We start from the raw sequence: 25,500 nt of genomic DNA, 5'->3' as shown, positions 1-25,500 counted from the left end.
GCTGGATGCAAAATATCCCATGACACCCATAAAAAAGAGTAGGGGTTCTTTATTAAAATTCAAAAAATGTAATATATACATTTTATATGTGTATATACATTCTATATGTGTATGTACATTGTATATTGTGTATATACAATTATGTACAAGCAATTCACACATTTTCAACATTTTTAGAATTTTAGTTCCCCTCACTCTTTTTTCCACAACCAAAATCTTATTTTCTTCAAAATTTCTGACAATACCCATTTCTCATTATATTTTATCTCATTTAGTTTTCATTCCAAACAATCCACATTATACAAAACAAATTTTCATTTATTCTATCATGTCAATATTTTTACATTTAGCTTTTTTTAATCCTTTTAAACATTCTGTGTCACATATTTCTTCCCACAACTGATTTACTCTTTTACATTTCAGAAAAACAAAACATGTTTGTGGTCTCTAATTCCCCACCATATATACAGGGTCTATATTGGAACATCGAATGTTTAACAGTTTGAATCTGTAAAGGTCGACCCTTAGTGATCGAACTGTTAAAACATTGAATGTCCCAAAAAAAAAAAATTAAAACAAACAAAAAAAAAACTAAATGGTGTAGGCAGGGGAGCAAGCCCCCCTGCACGCCTCACCCCCCACTACTTAAATATACCAACTCCAAGGCCACACTACATTGAAGTAAAAGGAAATCTCCCTTTAAGGAGATTTCCATTTACCTCTTCAACGGTCTGCAGTTTTGCTATTCTCGTTTTGACAATGTCAGATTCGACATTGTTGGCTTTCAAGAATTCAGTATAGACCCTTACACAGATTCTATCTTTTATTGTTTTATATGGCATATTTGCCTATACTGGAAGCTTATTTATAGACAACCTCCACAAAAATCTGTACATTCTACATATTTTTCGCAGCTTTCATTCTTCCCTTTACAGCTTTCACTTTTTTGTCCCCTAAATGCTTCCAATGGTAAATATCATTTTCCCATTATATTTTTATACCATGTTTTCCTATTATTTTCTGTCTCTTAAATCAATCTTTCATAGTAATGGTTTCTCTTGATATAGTTTAATTTCCATACAAGTGATTCCATTACTTTATTTTAAATATTTAAGCTTTTCCCATATTTATTTATATTTTCCCTCTATAATCCTGATTAAATATTTTCCTTTTTCCTGTATTCCTATCAATATTTTATATAAATTGAATGAGGCTACATATGTACAGTATATATACAATTGGGTTTACTAAACCTAAACCACCTTCCTGTTTGGTAATATAAACAATTCTGCTTTTAATAGGGCTTAATCTAGACCCTATATAAATGTAAATAACACATTCAATAATTCTTTTTCACATTCTGGTGGTATCATAAATACATTGCTAGATGTGCCATCTTACCTAATATTACTGAATTAACTAAACATGTTTTTTAAATATGTAAGTTTAAATGTTCTCCAGAATATATAAATACTCCTTATTTTAAGTATCATATACTTGTATTGTGTCACTCTGTTGCTCAATACCAAACCTTATTCCCAGAATTTCTATTTCTTCTTTATTAAACTGAATACCTTCTATTTTTCCAGAGAACCCCAGTCCTTTACTCTTTTCCTCGTTAATACTTAAACCTAACACCTTTAACTCTTTGTCAAGTGTCTTAATAGCTATACTCATCCATTCTTTATTTTAACATCTAATATCAGATTGTCCGCATAAGAGAACATCACTGGAATCTGAATTCCCTCTGGGAACAATACTTAGTTTCCTCCAATGCTAAATTTATCTTGGTAACTACTGCATTCATAATTAATGCAAATAGAATGCTACTTGCAGGAGATACTTGCTTAATACCACTTTTTATTTCTTTTGTCTTACATAACCAACCATTAACTAGTCGCACTTTATTTTTGCTACATACAGATTTCAAAATGTTGATTATTTTACTTATATTATATTATTTCAAAATTTTCCATAACGTTTCATGCTGGATGTTGTCAAATGCTTTACTTACATCTCTTACACCTACAGGTATTTTCAATTCTGTTTTCCCATTTATTACATCATCTACCGATTCTCTTACTAACATTAAAAGTTCTTGACTTCCTTTTTCTTTTATTCCAAAAAAATGTTTCAGTCAGTAACTTATTAACCTTACTTACAATTCTTTTTTCTACTATGTTCATAAAAATCTTATAATCAACATTGTTTAATACTAGTGGTCTCCAGTTTTTATGTCTGTTCTTTCTCCCTTTTTCCATGCAATTTTCATTGCACCCATACATATATTTTTTATCATTTACCCCTTTCTCAAACCATTCATCCTGCACCTGCAGAAATATTCTTTTTGCCACTCTTACATGTTCTTATACATTAAATGTTCAAGTCCATCTAAACCTGTTTTTGACACATTTTTTTTAAATTCTGTCATTGTAATCTTTTCTTCCATTCTTTTATTGTCTTCTTCAGTTTTTTTAAGTTCCATCTATTTTTTCTTACTATGTCACATATGGAAAAAGTTTTCAAAATATGTCTTTTTACTGTCTGCATAATTTTTTTTGTGTATTCACTATCCATCTTCCCCATTCCTTAACTCTTTTACTCCTCTTATTTCTTCTTTAACCATTTTACTTAGATACACTGCTACTTCTTCTCTTCCTTGTAAAAAATATCTTTGAATAACATTTTTTAGTTTTCTCTTGGTTCATTTCATATGACATTCTCTTTTTTTCTAGAAACTCTTATTTATTGTATGTTATGTTTTTAAAGACTATGTTACTGATTTCCTTATACTTGCAACTGTCTTGTATTCTTTTTGTCCTTTGTCATTCCAGTACTTCTTTTCTATATTTTTCTTTTAAACTAATCCACCAGCTTGTCCAGTCTTTTTCTGTGTATTATTTCTTTTACATATGCAGTTCGCTCTGATTCATTAATTCTTTTCATCCCTCTACCTATTTTTGTATAATCTATTCTTTCTTGAATCTCTTTGCAGATTGCTGCATGGTCTGACAAACCTATAATTATAACTCCTTGATGTAATATACTTAAACTCTCTGATACTATAAAGTAATCAGTTTCAGTTCTCAGAATACCCTTTTTGTATATCCAGTGTTTGTTTTTCCATAAGTGCATGTCATTGTTTTTGCTCATATTTGACACTCACATTTCTCTTACCATGAAAAGGTTCACAAAACACTAGGTGCATTGTGCAGAAACAAACAATTCCTCATCAAGACAACCAGACTTTCTGCTATCTATTCCCACCTAATCTCCACATTATTCTATGCCTCTCTTATACTTACCTACCTTAGACAAACAGACCTAAACAAGCTTGAGGCTTGCTACAATAAAATTGCTAAGTTTGCCACTGGTGCATCTTATTGCAGCCACCACTGTATCTCACTTAGAGAACTTGACTGGTTTGAACTCCCTCAACTTTTTCACCTGAATCAACTCTCTCTCACCCACAAGTTAGTAAACCATTCTCTTAAAGTCCCATCCCTTCAAAACCTTCTCCAGCTCTACTGCTCCATGAGACCACTATGCTCCAGCAGCAAAAATGTACTTCTAGTGACCATACCCAAGAACTCAGCGGGAGAAGCACTATTCTCCTGCATCACATCCAGATTCTGGAGCAATCTCCCTCCTCTATAACCACAATACCTTCTTGCAATTACTTCAAGACTGCATTAAAAACTCACTTAAAAGTCTCTGGTTATGCCGTTGTACCAATCCTGACTAGTAACCCTCCTTTTGTGACAGCAGTTCTAGACAAAAGCTGTAAATTAATGCACCTTGTAAACAGAGATAGTTAACATATTAAATCACTGTCTGCATTTACAGATGGTGAAACATTTAGCATTTTATTTTACCCCTTATTGTTTTGACTGATGGATTAACAATCATTAGAATACTCTTTCCCTCCTTCTAGGGTCCAAGATATTTCATATAACTGACACACTATATCCCCACATATACTGTGAACCCCTGCCAAAAGTACCAAATTTCTTTATCTGTGATTTATGCATTGCATTACCCAGGTTAAGTGCCACTCAAACTGAAATGGTCTTGACTTGTCCACTTGAATAGCTATACTCTAACATGCACACACATGTGCGCGCACACACACACACACACACACACACACACACACACACACACACACACACGCACACACGCGCGCACACACGCGCACATGCACGCACATGCACACACATAAACACACACACACGCATGCACGCATACAGACGCACACACACACACACACACACACACACACACACACACACACACACACACACACACACACACGGACACATCAAGAGGTATGAAAAGTATTTCTGGCTGTACAGACATTGGAAACCTGGTAGTGGTGAGCTTGTTACTGTGCTGAGATATTCCACTTTGTGAAATGAATAGTATAATACTGTGGTGGAGCTGTAAGGCACACAGTTCACATGGATGAAGTTTACCACGAGACTAAGATGCATGCTTTCATTATCTTCATCTTCTAAAGTCACCTGCAATACCTACAACACCAACACCCTTTAGGGGCATGCTCTGTATAGGCAAATGAAAGGGACTGAGCGTGAACAGCGAAAGAGGCATAGAAAAGCAACAGCCGGAAATATAACATCGATTCAGCTAAGTGTTCCATCAGTCTACTGCTCCTACAAAAGGGGGAAACTTGGATGTGAACAGCAGTGGAAACAAATGATGGTGGACGTGTGGGGGGCTTTTGTAGATGATTCTCTGGCCATGTCCTGAAGGGCATGTACTAGATGAAAAAAAAAAATTGAACCTTGAAGTGGTGGCATCCAAGTTCTTTGCTTTCTGCCAGAAAATATAACATCTATGGTGAAGTGCATTTAAGTCATAAGCTCATCCAGGATGGTGCGGCTAATGAGGCGAGAATGCCAGCATTACTGGTAGTCCTTAGTGCCAGCTCTCTTTTATTGTCTTTATTAGCTGTTTGTTTTATTTGTTTGTATTATTTATGTGTTTTAATTGCATTGTGCTAGGACACAAGCACCATAATAAAATGAACTTGAACATGAATGTGGCTGGATCAGCTTCATTAAGTGCTGTTTGAAAAAGCAGCTAAAAGTTACCATTCGTTAGACATTTAAATGAGAAGCCAATTCTAATTTGCTTTTAGCTTCTCAAATGTGCTTTCCATGCACTTCAGCTCTTAACTGCACTTGTGAATACTGCCCCGTCAGTAGTATTACTACATTTAACAGCAGTGATCATGGTCTGTTAGCCAGCAGAAGACAGAAGTGTAATCCTACCTGCACAGGTAGCAGTCAAGGTAGATACAGGCAACAAGCTCTCCTATACTTCTGAGTGTGTTTATTTATTAGATATTTATTTATTTGATACTTGTTAACCAGGTTGGTCTGATAGGGAAGCCCTTTTTCAGCAGTAACCCGAGGAGAAAAGCGTCAATATTACATTATTAAACATTAATTAACATAGACAGTTGTTTAAGGAGAAAGACTACTTATTTGCTTCTCACCTGCTTGATATGAAATAGACATTCTGAAGAACTGGCAAAACCTTTTGGTACAATGCATTTCCTTGTATTTTTTTTTTTATTGGTGATGCATGCACCAGATTGTCCTTCAGTAAAATGCATATCACTTATGAAGCAAATTTAAGATATATTCTGGTTTGTGCCTGGAAACTTTTATGACATCATTCAGCACATTTGTATTACTAGCAGTGCTGCATGTATATTCTACTGATGTTGTAACCTGTGCACCTTCAGAAGTTTATCATAAAATGTCATCATCACTCATGGTAAAGTTATGTCTGTGATTGTGTTCATATTCTCCGTTTCATTTAAAACCTGATGATGATTGCATGATTGCAAGAAAGCCTTTGTGGTTTGTGGCTGTCAAGGATTCTGTTATGTAATATACATCTGCCCTGCCTGCACAAAGAGGTTTTATCCCATAAATCTTTCAAAGCAGTTATGTTTGTATTTTAGTTAACTGAGGGTCATTGTTAGCTGTTGTCTCATCTGTGTGATGATTTGTATTTTGTATTTTCATAAAAAAAAAAAAAGAAACACACATTGCAGTTCTTGTTTCTTCTGATGGTATTGGCTACATACGAATGTATATTTCTTCATAAATGCTGTGTAACATTTATAATGGTGAGGCAGTAAAATGGAGTGACACATGGTTCGCATTTATTAGTGTCACTGAGTCATATTTTCTGTCAAATGGGAAACAGTGCTCCCCTTATATGTATGTTTCATCTTCTGCTTTTTTTCTCTACATGAATGGCGTCCTGTAAAACTAGGGCAGAATTGTGGTTCACATCTCAATCCCACCCTCCCATGTCTTGTAAAATATGCCCTGGGGTTGCTGCAAGTGGTGTTGTGAGGCATTGCATAGCTTTTCTACAGGCATTGTTTCCACTGCATTTCCTGACATTGTCTAATATCAGTCTGATAATTAATCTATCTATAGTTAAAGTCACAGTAGCTCAAGGTAGCTATCAGTCTTAATGATGAACACTTCTTATTATCTATCTTATTTCTGCCATATCTTTTTTTCTGAAACTAATTTTTTTTATTTTAACATGAAACATCTTTATTGAAATATCACTTACGAGAGAGGGAATCATACATTTATATAAATGAAAACACACCACCTTGACATACTTTCAGTTGCAAACATTATACATCACATACACTCTACTATACAGTCATTCAATTCCTACCTTCCCTTAAACCTCATTCCACCTGAAAATCATCATTCTGCATTTATTGCTCCCACAATTCCCATTTTTATGTACTTTTCTCCTACCCTTTTCTAAATATTTCACTTCCATTTTTTTATCTCTATTACTATCTATATTCACTACTTCTAGTACTGTTGGTTTAAACTTTGATTTCCATTTTCTAGTAAATGCTTTTTTTGGCAGCCACCTGAAGGCCTTACTATATCTAGAGAATTCTGAGTTTGTATCACAGCTGGAAAAAAAAAATCATTTCCTTAGTTACACCTAATTGCTCACTCAGTATTTCTGTCAGAATAGTCTGCATGGAATTTTTACGTCTGCCAACTTATTACACTCCCATAAAATATTTTCTCAATTACCTCTTTCTTCCCCATCACACCTCTAATATTTACAATCTACCTGAGGAAAAATTATTTTCTGAAACTAACATTACTAAGAGAAGTAAATCTATAAATAAAGTGTCATTTACTTAAAACAGACGTATGATATAGATGATAACCAGCTTATATTGTATTCAAGACATGTATGCCAAGTAATTCATCTCAAGAGCAAAGAATGAGAGATGAATCTTGGTATCCATCTGCTCCATGTTCTACAGAAGAAAAAAAAAGTGCTAAGTATTTGTTGGCTTTCAAAGATGTAAAGTAGTTAATGAGCCTGTCAGAAATAAAGCATAAAATGCCATATTCAGTGTTGTCAGAAAGATAGCATAACACACTGTGTTATGTTAAAGAAAGTCAGGGACAGATTATCTACACAGACAGCAGGTAGAAAGAAATCTGTTTTTAACTCTGTCGCTGTCATTTGCTGGCCGGTACTGTCAGATTTAACTTCCTATCATGAGAACCAGTCTTAACAACTGAACTGGGTGTTCTAAACAATTTTTAAGATCAGGTCTCACGCATTAGATGTGATTAACTGGTTTGTCTTTTTCATAACATTGGAGTTTAATCACCCTTTTCCATGTATTACATTAGTGTTAGAAATGTTAGTCTGGGGCTGAGACCTTGCTCGTGTATCGTATTGAAATAATGTCTTATATACACAGTGCAATGGTATTTCACCCATTGTATCTGTTGCAGTCATATATGATGGACATCAGTTGTTAAGATTATCACTGTGTCCATATAAAATATACACCCATACTCTTCAGTATCAGAGTTCTGTATATAACTAAATGATATCTGAACACCTGTACGCTGATACCATTGCCAATACCAGTGCCTGTACACTGCTTCATATTCCACTTCTGTCTGATAGGGAGAGTTCTTTATTGCTAGTTTGTATAAATGTTGTTGGGAATGGAGACTGCAGTTCATACTGGGATTGGTTTCTTATTTTATTAGGAATGTTTGCATATACTCTGATTAAGTATTTAAGAAGAAATGAAAACTTCCCATTCTGGTAAGCATGATATATACTCCATTGCAATGGAGGAGATTTCTTACATTTGGCAAATTTTTACTCACGCATGAAAGTGTCCATCTGTTCCTAATTTGATTAATTACTATTTTCCATGAAGCAACTGTATAGCATATTTTAGTTAAAATCTGCTTGAAAATAATACATTGAGTTATTCTTATAAATTATTTTTTGTGGATTGAAATTTAAAAGATGCTTAAGAAGCAGTTATTTTAATCTTCATTTTTTATTATCAAGTAAAGTGAATTATGAAGGTTTGACATGTATGATAAATGTTTATTTACTACACTAAGAGCAAACAATGTGGATGATGCTATTTGGCTAAAATTTAGCAAAATCATGATTACTTTGTTGTTTTTCTGCTGAAAGAGCCCTAACACCAGCAGTGTGCTTTAACTCAGGTGAAGACATTTTTTTACAATGGAGTAGGCGTGGTATATGTAGAATGAAACATACTGTATCAATACTGAGCTCAAAGAATGAGGAAAAAATAATCACTTCCAGGAAAGAGTTTTCAGTTTATGTCTCATGACTGGAAGATTTAGAGGAAGTAATTTAGGTCATTTTACAAAAACTAATGATCCGAGGCTATGGAAGAGGCACCCTTCATTTCAAACCATCAGAGAGATATCTGTAAGATCTGATTGCATATTCACCTTCCAATATCTTTTTCCATTAAAGTTTTTTGGCATGACTCATACATTAAATGCAATACATAAAATGGCAAAGATGGGAGTGAACCATGTTTGTCTTTGGTATTAACTATACTGTGAAATAATAGGACTATGTTGGTTATTTATGTGATTCTAATGACAGTAATCCAAGAACTGGCTCTAGATCAAGTAGTAAAAGAATATCAACATTTAAGGAAAAAATATGACAATTGGGCATATGGCTATGACCCAGGAAAAAGGTAAAATAAATAAATAAATAAAACATAAATACATACATACATACATAAAAATGTTAGTTTGTAAAATAATTAGTTCTAAATTTTAAAATGTATCAAAGTATGTTGCAGAAAAATAGGTGGGGTACTGATGGAGAGAATATTATGTAGACAGAAGTATTGCCTAATGTTAAGATTAAAAAAAATAATTCAAAAAAATACAATGGGGTAGTATGGATGATGTTTGATAAGTGCATATTCTATGGGCTTTTGGTAAATGATGATATACAAACAGAAGTTACTTGTGCCGAGCAATATTCGTATTACATACCTTCAGGAATTATTCACCTTATTTAAGAAACTTTACAATAAGGTTGCAAATGAGCTCCAATGCATAGAGAGACACACGCATGCATATATAAATGCATATATGTATGTGTGCGTGCGTGTGTGTGTGTGTGTGTGTGTGTGTGTGTGTGTGTGTGTGTCTATATATATATATATATATATATATATATATATATATATGTATATATATATATATATATATATATATATCGGTCTACTTCATAACACTGAAATTTCATAACATTGAATTTCATAACATTAAGACCAAAACATCTAAATCCCAAAACATTGAAAAGCCAAAACATTGAAAACTCAGAATATTGAAAGTGTGCTTCATAACACTGAAAACTACAAAGCATATGTAAATAACATCCTCTTCACCTATAACACCACCTAACTAACAAACACACTTTTGACTACATTTCTGCAGGGGGGCAGGCCCCACTGCACCCTCTTGTGGGGGGTTCTGCCCTCCACACCCCCCCTAAATTAAATATACCAACTCCAAGATCGCACTACAGTAGAAATAACTTAATTTCCTAACCTCATGAATAGTGGCAGAATAAGTTATTTCACCACTAAAACAGTATAAGAATTAAACAAAGAATGCATAAAAATGTACATTTTGAATTTAATTTCATTAATAATCTGCTGTAATAATCTTCTCTTTTTCATTTAACAAATAGGACCACAACATTACAAAGCCGGATATTCGGAAATGCTGTTTAAAAAGATGATGGCATGTTGCATCCTGGGTATGTAACATTAGTATTACATGCTGATATAATTACTCTGAAACAGTGCTATACAGGTATTAGTAAATAAGTGTGCTGCAGTTTTGGAGAAAGAAATATAATGGAATAAAGCAAAAATCATCAAAATGGTTTCTGAATTTATATATATGTTGGCAAGTCTGCAATAAGGTGTGTTTTGAGAACTTTGATTTAAAGATTTCTCCTTTGCTTAGTGTCACAGAGCGGCACTTAATCCTTCCATATTTACTTGGTTAAATCTAGGCAAAGCTACACCTTTTCAAACAAAACTACTTGTAGCTTTTTCTGAATGAAAACCCAATAAAAAGCTTTTTGTAGGGGGACAAATTTCTCTGTATCACATGGGAGTCTTCACCCCCATATGTTCTTAAGTATTACTTTCATAATTAAATAGCTGTGGTGAAAAGAGTAAAGTCAAATAAACCACTTATCACCATTGATGCTCTAATATGAAACAACACCAGCAATGTGTTTCTGTGCAAAGAAATCAACTAGTCACTGCTTGTTCACTTGTGATCAGTGAACTCCAATCTCATCCACTTGACTACTGGTAGGAAAATGCTACTAACCAATGGATTACTAGCAGTAATTATAGTAAAACACTACAATTAGGTACAATATGCAAAGTTGTTTAATGGTACAGTTGGCTTAAGTGTTGTCCTTTAAACATTTTAAAAATGCATCAAAAGGAATGGCATTGTGTGACATTTAGTAACTTGCTGTTATGACACAAAAAAAGGTCAGCTTCATGTGACTGTGAACACAATATCAACCAGTAGAGCATTTTTGATAGTCTATCTTTTTTACTATATAGCAGACAACTGAATCAGGGCAATACTTTTCTTATGAGTTTACCCTTTTCCAATGCATTTTCTTTACACTTTTGCCACTGGAGTAGATTATCAGGCATTGATTGGTTTAACAGTGAATTATTTAATATTCTTGATGAGTATAAGCAAATAAAAGGATACAACTTAAAGGCTGGTAATTTGGCAGTGGAGAATAATTTAGCATTATTGATATGTATAAATAGTTAAAATAATACAATTTAAACATTTGTAATATGACAGTGAAGAAGTAAACTGATATGCTCATACTATATTTTATTTATTACGATCAACATATTTACCAATATTGTAGAGACGTTATTTTCCTGTAATAGCACTTCCATGTAAAACTTACTGAGTTAAGAATTACACTGAAGTTATTAATGTGCTGTGATACTTAATATTGCTTAAAGTCTATGGTAAATAAATTCATTCTGTCCATATAATGAGTATTAAACATTTACAGGAATGAATAAGCAATCAGCTACATTACATACAATGTCCAATTGCCTAATGCATATGTAGAGGAATTATTCTGAACAATAAAGATATATAATCTATTTTTCTCCCAAAAAAGTTTTTTTAATAATTTTTAAACGCTATTTACTCATTGTAGTTTTAAAAGATAAGATTTTTCTTGAAAAAGCTGAAGTTCATAATTTGAAGGGAATCCCGCTGCCATGCAATTAGTTGTCATATTCCTGTAGTGAGCTGCTGTCACATAACATCGAGAACATTTCAGCTCCATTGGAATTCCCTGAAGAATAGAATAGAATGCATCATGCTAGGCCATTTTTGGCCTTCTAATTGAGTTAACAGATGGAAGTTGATTACAAATGACCTAATTTTTGGTAGTCATGAGGGCTCTGTGGGAAGTTATTGCTGTCGTGTGGTGTTTCAAGTACTTGTGAATAATCATATGCAATACACACACAGGTTGCAGACTATTACTGATTAGAAGTCTTAAATTTTGCCATTTGCTGCCATTAAATTATCATTATGAACCTCTGATACAATGATGATCTTATTCTTTCTGGTAATATTTAAACATATAATTTCCTTTACATGTCAGACTGAACATTTATTTCTAAATACTTTTTTCTTAAATGATGCTATTTGTTTAAATGTTATTTTGTTCCTGATAGTATTTCTTGCTATACTTTTAAGTTTAAAGCCTTGAGCTATAAATGAGCTGCTTCCTGTCATCCAAGGTTTGATTCTTTCAGACTCCATTTGCTTACTGTGAAAATTTGACTTACTTAAATCCAATTGGTAAAATGGGCTTAATGGTAAATTTGAATGCATGTCCAGTAGCCACCTTTGAACCTAATAAAGTATGTTGGCCAAAGCTTACTTTTATCAAGACCATTGTTACCACATTGTCAAAAATCTATTACATAACAAGGTACATTTGTAGGGTTTCCTTCTTTGAACAACAACAAACAAAAACATATTTTCTTGTTATGAATCTACTCTGCTTTGTCATCACTTAAGTATTTGTTTCTAGTATAATATCAGATTATTTTGTTAGAGCCACAAATAAAGATCATTCTACATATTATTTATTTTAATGTACAAAAAAACTCTTCTGGACCTCTGAAGAAGAGTGCTATTTTGCATTCTATGTTACATGGGGGGAGGTTGGCATAATGGTTAAGGTGTTTACCTTTCAAACATAAGGTGCAGGGTTTGATTCTCACATGGGGTAATTGGCTAGGCTGAAAATAGCCCACAAGAGCAGTTAGCCTAGTACTAATCTATGAACCTATGAACCTATGAATATGGTAATTTCTGAGCACTTATTCTAACTCTTCAAAAATTCATCCATTGTACTTAGTCATGCATTTAATCCTGATAAGTCTAGGTTTAGAGTAAGAGCCAAATTTGTGTATGAACCATTGCCACACTAACTGTCATTGCATAGATGAAGTGAAATGGAATTAATTGAGAATGCTTCTTTCATAGGTGACCAACTGGAACTCACTACAAATAAACTATGTACAAAAACAACAGCATGTCGGCTTGTTTGGAAGAAAGATCTAGAAATTCAATCTGCACTCTCCCTGTACTTTTATGGTAAAATGTATCTAGTCATAATGTGTCTTCTGAAAGTTAGGTCACAGAAGTGTGGATAGTAATAGGGGTCACTATTAAAACATTAGTGCTAACTGGGACAATATTTGATGTTAAGCCATATTTCATGCTATTACAAGGAGAGCGGGATGAAAAAATATAGTAATTTAGATAACTAAATTACTTATTTTAAGAAGCAGAAGAAAAGAAAGAAAGTTAAAAATAAATTTAAAAATTAACATGAAAATAAGAATGTTGTTGTTGTGTCTTTCGGCTTTTCCCGGTTAGGGGTCACCACAGCGGAACTCCGGTCCACTAATGATTGGTAGTTGATTTTTACATGCCGAGTTACCAGCCCTTTTGCACAACCTTCAACGAAGGTACGCCCATTCATGCATGTCTCCACGCAGAAGACGCTCTAGCTGAGAATAGAACCGGACAATGTACATCAGCTTACAGAACCACTAAAGGAAACTGGCTGGATGAGTAACTGACTGCGACATGACTGAAAGAGGCAAAAGGAGAAATAGAGTTCTGTTCCCACACAGATACGTGAATGGTACTTGAAGTCCATACAAATGTCAAATATAATTGTAAGTTTAAGGACAAGCCACACTGGTGATCCACAGCTTAAATATTCTATAACAAGATAAAAAAGAAACTTCTTAAATCATACAAGAGATCCTGAACTCCTCATATAAAACATTGCAGCAAGAATATCAGTTAGAAACTCAAAGTCACTATCAGGGATAGCTAGTAATGCTAGTATGAGTCTATAATAGTTTCTGAAATAAAGTATATTTAGAAGTCATTTTTTAGTAACATTAGGAAACTTAAGATATAACACCCAACAATGTTCCGAAATTATTCAGAATGGCACCACCCATTCAGACCCAGAACACAGAGTAAATCAACTAGCAGATGCGTTTACCATAAACTTTACCCTTGAAACATCAATCTTAGTTCCACAACTAACCAGACCTTTACACCTCTTAATATCACAAACATGTATTGAAGATGCTGTCCAAGTCTAAAAATAATACTGTCATGAGGCCTGATAATTTACCTGGCTACTGAACAAATAGCACCAAACATTCGTTTGTGAAGACCTTTCTTAAATCACTTAATCTGAGCTTAGCAAAGGATTTGTTCTCAAATATGGTGAACTTCATTGGTGATGCCCTAAACATGGGTGGTCTTACAATGGACCTAAGGAACTATAGACCCATAAGCCTGACTAGTCTGATTTGTAAGACTGTGGAATTCACATATCTGATGTCATAAAATGTGATATCAGAAACCTTATCAGGCTTTACCCAAACCAGTTTAGCTTTGTCCAAGGGAGATCCCTGCCTACTCAATTGAATTAACTTCTTCAGGATGGTCATGCAGGCTAAAGCCAGGACAGTAATCATTCTGTTCACTCTGCTTATTTGGATCTTGTCATAGCATTCAACGTTATACCCCATGCTATCACCTGTTATCTAAAATTTTATCTATCTATCTGTGTAAACATATATTACTTACGTTGTTTAGCATGTAGCATAAAACTAGTCAGGAAGTCAGGTCTTTGGAAGTCAAAACTCTGATTTATTTACAAGGATAGCTCTGAAGATGCTTTTCTTCTGTGCAAGGAATATTATAAATCAGGATAAACAGTTCTTTTACTCAGTTTGGAAATAAGCAATCTAGGCAGTGAGTGCAGACACTTTCATATGTAGTACAACATATTGGCACACTTTCATATTGTCCCTTCATTTTTAAAGAAATTCACTTAAGACCCTCCAGCTTCAGCAAAAGTTATCTGAGAGACAACTTTTTGTCCTCATACCAGTGAACAATATCTTAAACAACTAGTAATATCTTTTCTGATACAGGGTAAAGAAAAGTCTTCCTGTTTCTATTTGTTTCCAGTCCATTGCAAATCCTAATTACTTCCTTTCTCAAGAATCAGCCATTTCTATAGCAGCAACCCTTTTGTACTCTAATTGCAGCTTGTGCGACCATAGTTCTTTGGACCCCTCCCTGAATGTTTTTCAGCCTTAAAAGAACAGCCTCCACAGCCATATACTACACTTACACTATATAGACAAACACGTATATATACATCTATATATATTCTCTCTCTCTCTCTCTCTCTCTATATATATATATATATATATATATATATATATATATATATATATATATAAGGATCTAGCCAAACTTATTGCACAGACAAATCATTGACATGGAAAATGTCAGCAGAATTACTAAAAAAATTTGACTGCACACTAATCATGCTTCAGGACATAATCTTGGAGTAGCCAAAAATAAAATACTGTAATTTTAGCACTACTTGTAGATAGAATTTGCCATCATTGCTTCTTATATGAAAAGGCCTGTCACCAACGGAGATATCTTATAAAGTACTTTTATCTTTAAAATACTAACACAAGGCTGCTGCCCCCCTTTCGCCACCTTTAAAGGGTGCTCCAAGTCAGGGAATGAAACTAACCCTGTAAAATCAGTCAAGAAACCAGACTTACATTCAGACTTACAACTGCAGAAAAGGCTTTTAGAATTGGGCCAGCTATGTGAAATTCCTTACCTAGGGACACAAGATATTCTTACAAAATACAACTTAAACAATCCCTACATACAAAATCTTAATTGCTCCTGTTTCTATGACGCTGGCTTATGGCTTCAATACTGTTTAGCTAACTACTTCTAAATCGTTACTGTAAATATAACTTCCAACCCAATGTCAATATCTGCAACTGTTTTTCTATTAAAGGAACTGACTTATGTAACTAGAAATGACTTGCTGCTCATGGAAAAAAATGATGTAAAGAATTTAACATGCATGAAGATTTCAATTATTTGTATTAATGCTTTGATACTGTTTATTAAGTCTGCAACATTGTAATTTATAGTTATTGATATAATAACATATATGTATACTTATACCCAGGTCATGAATGAAAAGGGTCAGTAGACAAATTCCCTTACTTCAATATCAAACTTAAAATAAATAATACAAAAACTAAATAAATAAAATGCAATATTTTTGCAGAGATCAAGCCACCAGCACCTGCCACCACTAATTATGTATATATCAGCCCTGAGATCTGCATAATACTGGAGAAAGAGCAAATTCACAAACTGCGATATTATAGCAATCTAATAACACTATCGACTGCTTTCCTGTTGATCAAACTGTTATGTAGGAAAGCTATGGACATTACTATCAATGAAACAAATTAAGGGGAACAGTGTGTGTGTGTGTGTGTGTGTGTGTGTGTGTGTGTGTGTGTGTGTGTGTATATATATATATATATATATATATATATCTGTAAAACACACATATACATTGCTTGCTTCTGCTACATGTAACTTGGATCTAGTGATCAAGCATTTGGAGATTTCCTATATCTCTGTTGATAAGATCCATGATGATTCACTCCATGGCCTTACAGATAAGACTGGTCAAGCTAATGGGTCTATAGTTCCAGGTGTCCATGGATGTACCCCATTTGTGCAAAGAGAGGGTGGTACCCATTTTCTGTTTCTATGGGATGAAGCCAGTGCACAAGCTGTGAATGAAGAGTACCCAGTGGTGCTGCTAATTTCTGTTTTAACCCATGTAGAACCTGGACGAGTGGATGGGGCACCATAAATTCTTACTGGGCTTAGCACCCATAACTCTCCTGTGCATGGATAGTCATCATTAAATGCAGTCTTGGGTGTTGACTAGCATTTCTATAGCATTACATTGGTTTGAAACAGCTAAGCTTAAAATGACCTTCAGGTCGATAGCCTAGTAATCTCTTATGATCCAATGAACACAGCTTGACATGTTATCTGGTCACATACAGGCTATGTTTTTGGCCTTGGAGAGGGCATTTAAAACCTAGAAATACTAGGTGGACAGGTGGTAGGGATGGTTTGGGGTATGTGTGGAAGGGACAGGGGGGTGACATTTTCACTGAACCTGTCAGCCAGTAGGTTTACTATATCCACAGGTTCTATATATGTAGTACCATTAACTACATGTTTAGCGCAAATCTGTGACTTTTCTTTGAGGTTATGGGTGTAAAAAAAGGATGCCTTATGGTTGTCCTTAGTTTTGGAAGCTAATTTGATTAGTAGTTAGCTTTTGAGGACTTCACAAAGAGTCACATTTGCTTGTTTAAGTTGAGGAGAGAGTGTTTCTAGATTTGACCATTCTTTTCTACTCTTAGTCAGCAATTTCTTTCTTCTAATTAAATAACCTATTAATGGCAGATGTCCACCAGGCAGGTTTGTTCTTCCTTGAAGATCTTACTTTGGTCCTGTCAGGTACTGCATAGTCAATACCATTGTACAGATGTTTGTATAAAACATTGGTGTATAATCCAACGTAGATGTCCATTCCATCCATGGGGTAGGGGCTACAAAGCTATGTATACTATCTCGTAAGGGGTTGTATTTGGCCTTGGAGAAGTTTTTTAGTCTAGTGGCTGCTGGGGGGGGGGGGGTCTGTTTTTATAGTTACTTCTAACAAGACTGATTTGTGATCATATCTCACCAGGGACAGCAGTACAGTGGGGGTGGTGCAACTATCCCCATGTTGGTGAGCACTAGATCCATGATATTTGAGCCCCTTGTGGGGTGTTATCTAGCTGTTCCAGGGCATGGGAGTTAACAAAATCCAAAAACCTTTGGGCAAGTGAGTTAGAACATGTATAATTTATCCAGTCAATAGACAGGTAATTAATGTCGCCCAAAACCAGGGTGTTTAGTTGTATCTTGACTGACTGAAGTAGATCCAAGTAGGCTGAGTAGATGTTCTGTTTCATGGAGGGGATTCTATAACTGGCAATGACCTGAAGAGGGGTCTTACCAATAGTCAATTGCACCTGAAATAATTCCAGGGAATCATACTGTGTAAACAATCTAGAGGTGTATTTATCTTTAATGAACAATGCTACACCACCTCCTTTGGTACTTATGCCATCAGTTTGTGGTCTGAAAGTGTGGAAGGAAATGTAACCGCAGCCTTAAACCAGGTCTCTGTGACTTCACAGATATCAGCATCATCCAAGGTAAGGACTACTTCCAGTGAGTGCAGTTTCAGGGTTAGACTCCAGTCATCTGGGATACATCTTTCTCTCCATACTTCTATGAATTTCCAGAGGAGTTATTTCTCCCCTAAATCACCCAATATCTTGATGATATCTGCTATGACCTCATCTGAGCCTGCTTCTCACCTACCTTCAGATTCTTTAGTGCATTTCTTACTTCTGTGGTGGGTTCTTCATCCTCTTTCATGTTAGGATGTTTACAGGGCAGTAAAGCTTCTGATGGGTTTTCTTCATTTTGAAATTGCTAGAAGTACTCCTTCCATTTGCCTTTGATATCCTGAGAACTGGTGAACACATTGATGCTGGCATCCTTTATGAATAGTGGCCAATGACTATATCCGTCATCTTTCTGTTTTTCCTTGCAGCTTGATATAGTTTCTTTGTGCCATCTATTAAAGAACTTTCCAGAAGCAGGTATAGTGTCTCTGATACTTTATTCTTTGCTATTGTGAATGTCTTCTTAGCCTCTTTTTTTGGCCAGCCAGTATTCTCTCTTCTGTCTCCCATTTTTTTATGCCCACCTTATTTCTTTTGATAACTTCATGGACTTCTGCATTCCACCACCAGCTTTCCTTATATTTCTTGATACGCTGCCATTTTTTTTGACTCGATCTATGTCCTCTTCTTCCTGAGGTGATAGAGACATGAGTATTTCTTTGAATTGTTAGGCTTTTGCTCTAGTCAAGTTTCTTCAGCTTAGTCTCTGTTGACCTTAGAACCTTCTCTGACCACTGCTTGCAGCTTACTGTGGCTACCAGTGGTTTATGCTGATGGCTGACAAGTTCATTAGGGATGATTTTGCAATCTTTGATTTACATAACAACCCAGCACTGTTACAGTCAAGAAAACTCCATGGCCAAGTAAATGCAGCAAAAACTTTAAATAAAACATCAGGTGGGAAAAAAAGCAACGGATCAAAATGGTATACTAGTTTCAAAGCACAACGTCCCTTCCATAATACCAAGTCTTTGATTGTACCTCAATGCCCTTTCCTTACTAGGATGATGCCTACTCTTGTATGTGATCTTGTGATTGAATTTCTTGCTGAGGCATGTGCTGGCTTCCATAAAGCCATTTGCAAAACAGAAATTCTAGAAGGGCCTTTCCTTTATTCCTGTTGCCCAACCCATGTGGACCCAGATAATCCTCACCTGCTGTTGTGTTCTGTCTGTCTGTCCTGATATGAGCATTTTAATCCCCTGTTATCAACATTAGCTCATGCTGTCCTATTTCATCCTGTAAGTCCTGCAGCCCAACTGCTGCCTTAATATACTCATGAGCAGTCTGCTATGGGACATAGCTGGAGATTATGAATAGTGTCCTATGGTTACAATGGAGTCTTATTGCCATTATTCTATCACTAATTCTGATGACATCCTTAACTGTCTTCAGAAGACAGTGCCTTAAAACAGTTCATAGGTTCATAGGTTGGTAGTAGGCTAGCGGCCCTAGGCCCTATACAAGCCTAGCCATAACAATTGCCTGGCTATTTCTTCCCACAGTACTTACTTCCCTGGACCCCTTAGTAGGGTGGCTGATGTGACCCCGGGGTGAATTTCCTATCTCCCATCCAATCATCAAGGTTTCTTTTGAAGAGGGTCAAAGAGGTGCTCTGCTTGACATGTATGGGCAGTCTATTCCAGAGACTGCGGAGTCTCTGGGTCTGGAACCTATCCCTCCAGCATGTCTTTTTCATTGTGATGACAAGGTTTAGATCCCTGGAGCATGTGTCTCTGAGGGATTGAGATTTCTTTAAGTGTAGCATGTCCAACAGCTCTGGGTTTGACATGGCCTTGTATGTTAAACAGAGATCGCCTCTGAGTAGACGATAGGCGACAGAGTATAGGTGGAGTTTTTTTTGACAGTCAGCATGGGACATCTGCTTTAGGCCTGTGATTCTTTTAGTGAGGTGTTTCTGCGGCCTTTCCAGTTGTTGCAGATGTCTTTAGATTTACATACCAAACAGGGCTTTGTATTCTATAATGGGTCTAATGTGGGATGAGTACAGTGGGACAATGACCTCCTTTTTCTGGATGAAAAGCACTTAGTGATGAGATGTGCCACATAGAAGGATTTCCTGACTGTTGTGTTGATGTGGTTATCGAAGGTGAGACCACTGTCCACCTGTATCCCTAAGTCTCTTATCCCACTTTTGGTGTTTAGTGTACTGCCACCTATGTGGTAATTCATGGGTGCATGTTTTTTCCCAAAGGGGATAACTATACATTTATTGGCATTGAGCTTGAGCCCATGGCTCTGGCACCAAGCATCTGTTTCTGTAAGGCCCTTTTGTAGAATATTCATATCATCTGGGGATTCAGTAATGGCTCCTAATTTGCAGTCATCTGTGAACTTTGTTAGCCAGAGTCCCTTAGTGTTGGCCTGTACTTCAAAGAAGTAGATGCCAAACAAGAGCAGTCCCAGGACCGAAGCCTGAGGTACTCCACTTGTCACTTGTCTGTAGCTGGATTTGGAGTTGGCTACTTTTACAGTATGGGTTCTGCCAGTAAGCCAGTTGGCAACCCATTGAGTGAGTTAGTGATTAATGCCCAGCTTAGTAAGCTTATCTAAGATTCCAGAGTGGGGAATGGTGTTGAAGGCCTTGGCGAGGTCCAGATAGGCTGTGTGTACCACCTTACCATTGTCCACAGCTCTGGAGACTGATTCAAAGAAGTCAGTCAGGTTCAGGAGACCCTTCACGAACCCAAACGGAGTGGGGTCCAGTGTTTGAAGGTTGCCAATGTCTTTGTTTATAAGTTCCATGATAATATGTTCCATGGCCTTGCAGATCAGGCTTGTCAGACTGATGGGGTGGTAGTTCATGGGATCCTAGGTGGATCCCTCCTTGTGGAGTGGGATAACTGTAGCTGTGCATCACTCAGTGGGCACAAAGCCTGAGGTGAGGCTATGATTAAACATGACACTTAGGTGAGGTCCCAGTTAATTAGGTAGTTCATGTAGTACACAGCCTGGGATGTCATCTGGTCCCATGGTTGCTGTACTCTTAGCTGTGAAGAGTGCGTTTTTTACCTTTGTGGCCGTTATTACCAGAATTTGGCAATCTATTTAGGGGGTGAGAGGGGGGTGAAGTTTGTACTGAATAGATCTGCCAGGATATTGTCAATATCCTTGGGATCAGTATATTTAATGCCATTCTGTTCTAACTCAGAGCAGATCTGAGCATTGCCATTTAGATTTTTGACAGCTATAGAATGCCTTGTGGTTGTCTTTGGAATCTTTGGTAATTTTATTTTTGTAACTAGCTTTGGAGGATTTTATGAGGGAGCTCAGCTTCTTACTGAGTCTGGTAAGGGAGTTTTTTGCATCCTGGGATTTTCCTCCTTTCTGCAACAATTTCTTCCTTTTGTTGTAAAGTTTGTTTATGGCAAGGGACCACCATATTGGCTTCCTTTTTTTGGAGGAGAGATTCTTGGTTCTATTGGGGATGGCACGATTCATGTACAAGTGGATGTGCTCGTACTGTGCCTTAGTGTAGGATTCAGCAGTCAAACTTTCAATTCCCATCTGCATGGGTGTCATGAAGTTTGTCACTTCTGACTTCAGTAGCATGAATTTGGCTTTGGAGAAGTTTTTTTATAGAGGTTTCCTTACTGGGGGTGGAGATGGGATGTGGATGTCTAGGGTGATTAGCTAATGGTCAGACCTGACCAACGAGGGGGTGACCATAGGTGTGGAGCATCGATTTCCCATATTGGTAATGACCAGGTCTAGGATATTGGAGCCCCTAGTGGGACTAAGGATTAGTTGATCCAGGGTATTGGAATTTATGAATTCCAAGAACCACTGGGCAAAGGTGTTGGTACACAAGTAGTTTTCCCAGTTAATGGCAGGGTAGTTGAAATCACCCAGTATTAGGGTGTTCGGTTGTATCTTAATATTCTCCAGTATGTTTAGAAAGGTGTAGTGAGAATCATGGGGCATGGTAAGGGATCTGTAGCAAGCTACAATTTGGATTGCAGTCTTATCTAGTGTTAGTTGCACCTGGAGAACTTCAGATGCATTGTGTAGGGCAACTAGCCTGGAGGTGTGAATATCCTTGGTGAATATGGACACTCCTGCACCTTTAGTGTTTCAGTCCTGGTTTGGTGGCCGAAAGTGTGGTAAGAGTTGTAGCCTGGTATTTCAGGGGTGCTCTTTGGAGCCATGGACCAGGTCTCAGTTACTGCACAGATATCAATGTTCTCCATTTTTAGGAATGCCTAGTTCCCACACCATTTCTTGTCTGTCCTTTCCCTTATTAGTAGACTCTGGATACAAAGACAAGTGGCACTGCTGCACTGCCCATCTACCTTGTTTCTTGGAAATACAGGGTGTCCCATCTCCTCTTTGCCACCATGTCATCCACTTCAAAGCTGTATCCTCTTAGTGAACCTGTATTCAGTGTAGCAATCCTTAGTTCATCTATGGCAGGTTGATTGTTTTTACATCCACATTTCCCTTAACAGAGATATCTCAAGTAACCCAGTCTGAACAACTGGAGATTGGCTGGCCAGTAGCTTATTGACCCAGGTTTAGAGGCACATAAACCTCTCTCACTGTTAGCACTGGTCACTGTCATAGTTTGGGTCCTCAGCCTACTTAAAACCAGCAAATACCCATGCTCATTTTTGATAACATTAATCAATGTGACCAAATCACCTACAAACAGTTTTTACATCTGTCAAGTAGCTAACCCTCACATGATGCATATTATGCAGTCCATGTTCTCCTATCTAGATGATACTGTACACTGCAGTTTTATGCATAAAGTGGTTGGTATTCACAACTCTTCTCCTGATAGCCACCCCTTAGAGTCTGTGCTGCTGTCCATGACACCATCCAAGTTTGGGTGAGTTTGAAGTGGAAACACTCAGCATGTTTTTGGGAAGTGTGAGCAATCCACAAAGATATGGCAAAAACATGCATCTCCACAATGGCACTGGCCAGACGTCAGGCTCAAACTCTGCACCTTCTGCTTTGGATGGAAAGACTTTAACCCTTATTCCTGCTACACAAAGTAAGATGGGAGATGAGCAATTTGGAATCAGAATTGGATGCAATATAATTGACCTGATGTTTTCAGGGAGATAGTGGAGAAGAAGCTAAGAAAGAGTCCAACTGGGCATTATTAGACTCAATGAAAGTATGGGATAAGGTCCCAAGAAAGCTGATTTTGCAAGTCCTTGATGATTTGAAGTCCTGGATACATTAGTAGTGTTAGTGCAGGGTATGTACAAGGATCCAATGACAAGTACACACTATATTCTGACTCACAGAAGAGTTCACAGTGGCACTGGGTGTGCATCATTGTTCATCTCTGAGCCCACTGCAATTCATACTGGTAATGGACAACATTTCAGAAGGGAATGATCAATAAACCGCTGTATGCAGGTGATATAAAGTCTGAACAGAAACATCAGCAAATGATAGGGAAAAGGAATACAAAACTGAAGGCACAAGGGATGAAACTGAATATAGACAAGACAATTGTTATGGCAGCAGACTAGGGGGATCAGAACAAGATGAAAACAGTGACTGAAGGGAAAATAACAGAAAAAATTAACAGCTTGAAGTATCTGAGAGAGGTGGTTGAGGAGAAGGGCAGTCTGAATGAGGAGGTCAAAACTAGACCCAGTGGGACTCCAGCCTACTACTGCAAAGTTTCAGGTGTAGTGTATGACCAACAGATGCAAAAGAATTTGAAAAGTAAGGTGTATGCAACAGTGGTGTGACCAGTGCGTCTGCATTTCACAGAATCCTAGATAGTGAATGCAGAACATCTGAGGAGACTTGATGTGGTGGCGATGAAGTACCTGAGATGGACAGTAGTAGTATGCACACTGTGGACAGAAGGTGAAATGAAGACCTCTGGATAGAAAACAAAGTAGCCCCACTTGCTGAGAAGTCCAAGGAGAACAGATTACAGTGGTTAGATCACATTTGCAGGAAAGCAGAAGATAATTTGATGAAGATGATGTGATAGAGAAGGGAAGAAGGCAATAGGAAATGAGGATGTGCAGCCACAATATAGATGGATTGTATGAGAAAATGTCCTGCGGCAGTCAATCGAGATGGATTGTATGAGAAAATGTCCTGCGGCAGTCAATCAAGATGGATTGTATGAGAAAATGTCCTGCGGCAGTCAATCATTATGGTCAAAGTTCAAAGAAGGTAACGGAGTACCTGTAAACAGACAGGTGTTGGCAGTTGACATGACACCCTGACAATGGAAAAAAGGGAGTTGATGATGATAATGATTACCTTGATGTTTCAAATCCTGAACAGGATGATATTTATCTCAGTTTGACTTTAATCGTTTTATATTGAGATATATCACCCAGATGCAGTGCAGAGATTTTAGAAAGCATGCTAATCTGTTGCCCATGTTATAGTGTTTTTCTGCCTGTATCTATATTTGTTCTCCCTAATGGGGGTGAGAATAAGGGTGGTAAGGAATGGTGTTTTTGCACTATTGGTCTGAGAGGTATTTCTTTAGCATACCCCTGAATTTGCAGCCTGGACCCTAGTTAACTGGCTGCCTGAGGGCTTTCACCTGAGGTTGTCCATGTCATAAGGTTTTTTGGTATTCTTTCTCAGGTGCTCTCAGTCATCACATAAGGTATGAATGTAATGGGAGTAGGCGTCCTCACCTGTCCTTAATGAAGACGAGCTTGGCCAAATTTACTCATTAGTTCTATCCCAGTGACTGGCCCACTGACACTCATGCTACTGTTCAAATATGGTTCACAAGCAATGTGTATGTAGATTTCTGCTCCTTTACTATCAGATTTGGGTGCAGAGTATACACACAGATGTTTTTCAAAATATCTGGATGCCTTTTTATTCAGTATTATTACTCATGTTGAATTACAGTTTAAAGTTTAGTTTACAAATTTCTAAAAGTGTGGAACTGTCATTTGCATCATGGACCCCTTAGATACACAGTGGGGTTATCACAATGATCACTTCTGAATATGATCCTTGTCATGAAGTTTTTTGGGGGGGGATCAAGACATGAACATATTTGTTCTGCTTATTTTCTCTCTATTTTCTAAAAGGCACATCAGCACTTGCTCAGAGGTTCTGTGTTCTTCAGTATAAGTTTTACCTCTGGGTACTTATCCTCCACTGGTATGAGTTATCTGATGGTTTACCTTTACATGTTCGAAGGTCAAATCTTTGAACCCGCTGCTGTGAACTGTAAACCATGAAATTCCAAAATCACGAACACCAAAGCACCGAATTATGAAATGTCACCCCCTTTTTTATCCATGGTAGCACTTGTTCCAGTGGTGGTGCATTAGGAA

At 36.8% G+C, this 25,500-nt stretch overlaps 1 protein-coding gene across 1 annotated transcript in view; it reads left to right on the top strand.

Annotated features, from left to right (window-relative positions):
- The window catches only part of PRIMA1 (proline rich membrane anchor 1), a 712,079-nt gene extending 701,818 nt beyond the window's left edge, over window positions 1–10,261 (top strand). Inside the window, exon 4 of the mRNA XM_044074578.1 lies at window positions 10,102–10,261. Coding sequence (XP_043930513.1) covers window positions 10,102–10,144 — 43 coding nt within the window. The 3' untranslated portion in view covers window positions 10,145–10,261. The remainder of the gene's footprint in view (window positions 1–10,101) is intronic.
- Window positions 10,262–25,500: the final 15,239 nt, after the last annotated feature.

This window comes from Protopterus annectens, chromosome 6.part0, assembly GCF_019279795.1.
Source record: "Protopterus annectens isolate FY-2018-M chromosome 6.part0, PAN1.0, whole genome shotgun sequence".
In the NCBI taxonomy this organism is placed as follows: domain Eukaryota; kingdom Metazoa; phylum Chordata; order Ceratodontiformes; family Protopteridae; genus Protopterus; species Protopterus annectens.
Note: the sequence above shows the minus strand (reverse complement) of the source record. Positions and strands in the feature narration are given on the sequence as shown.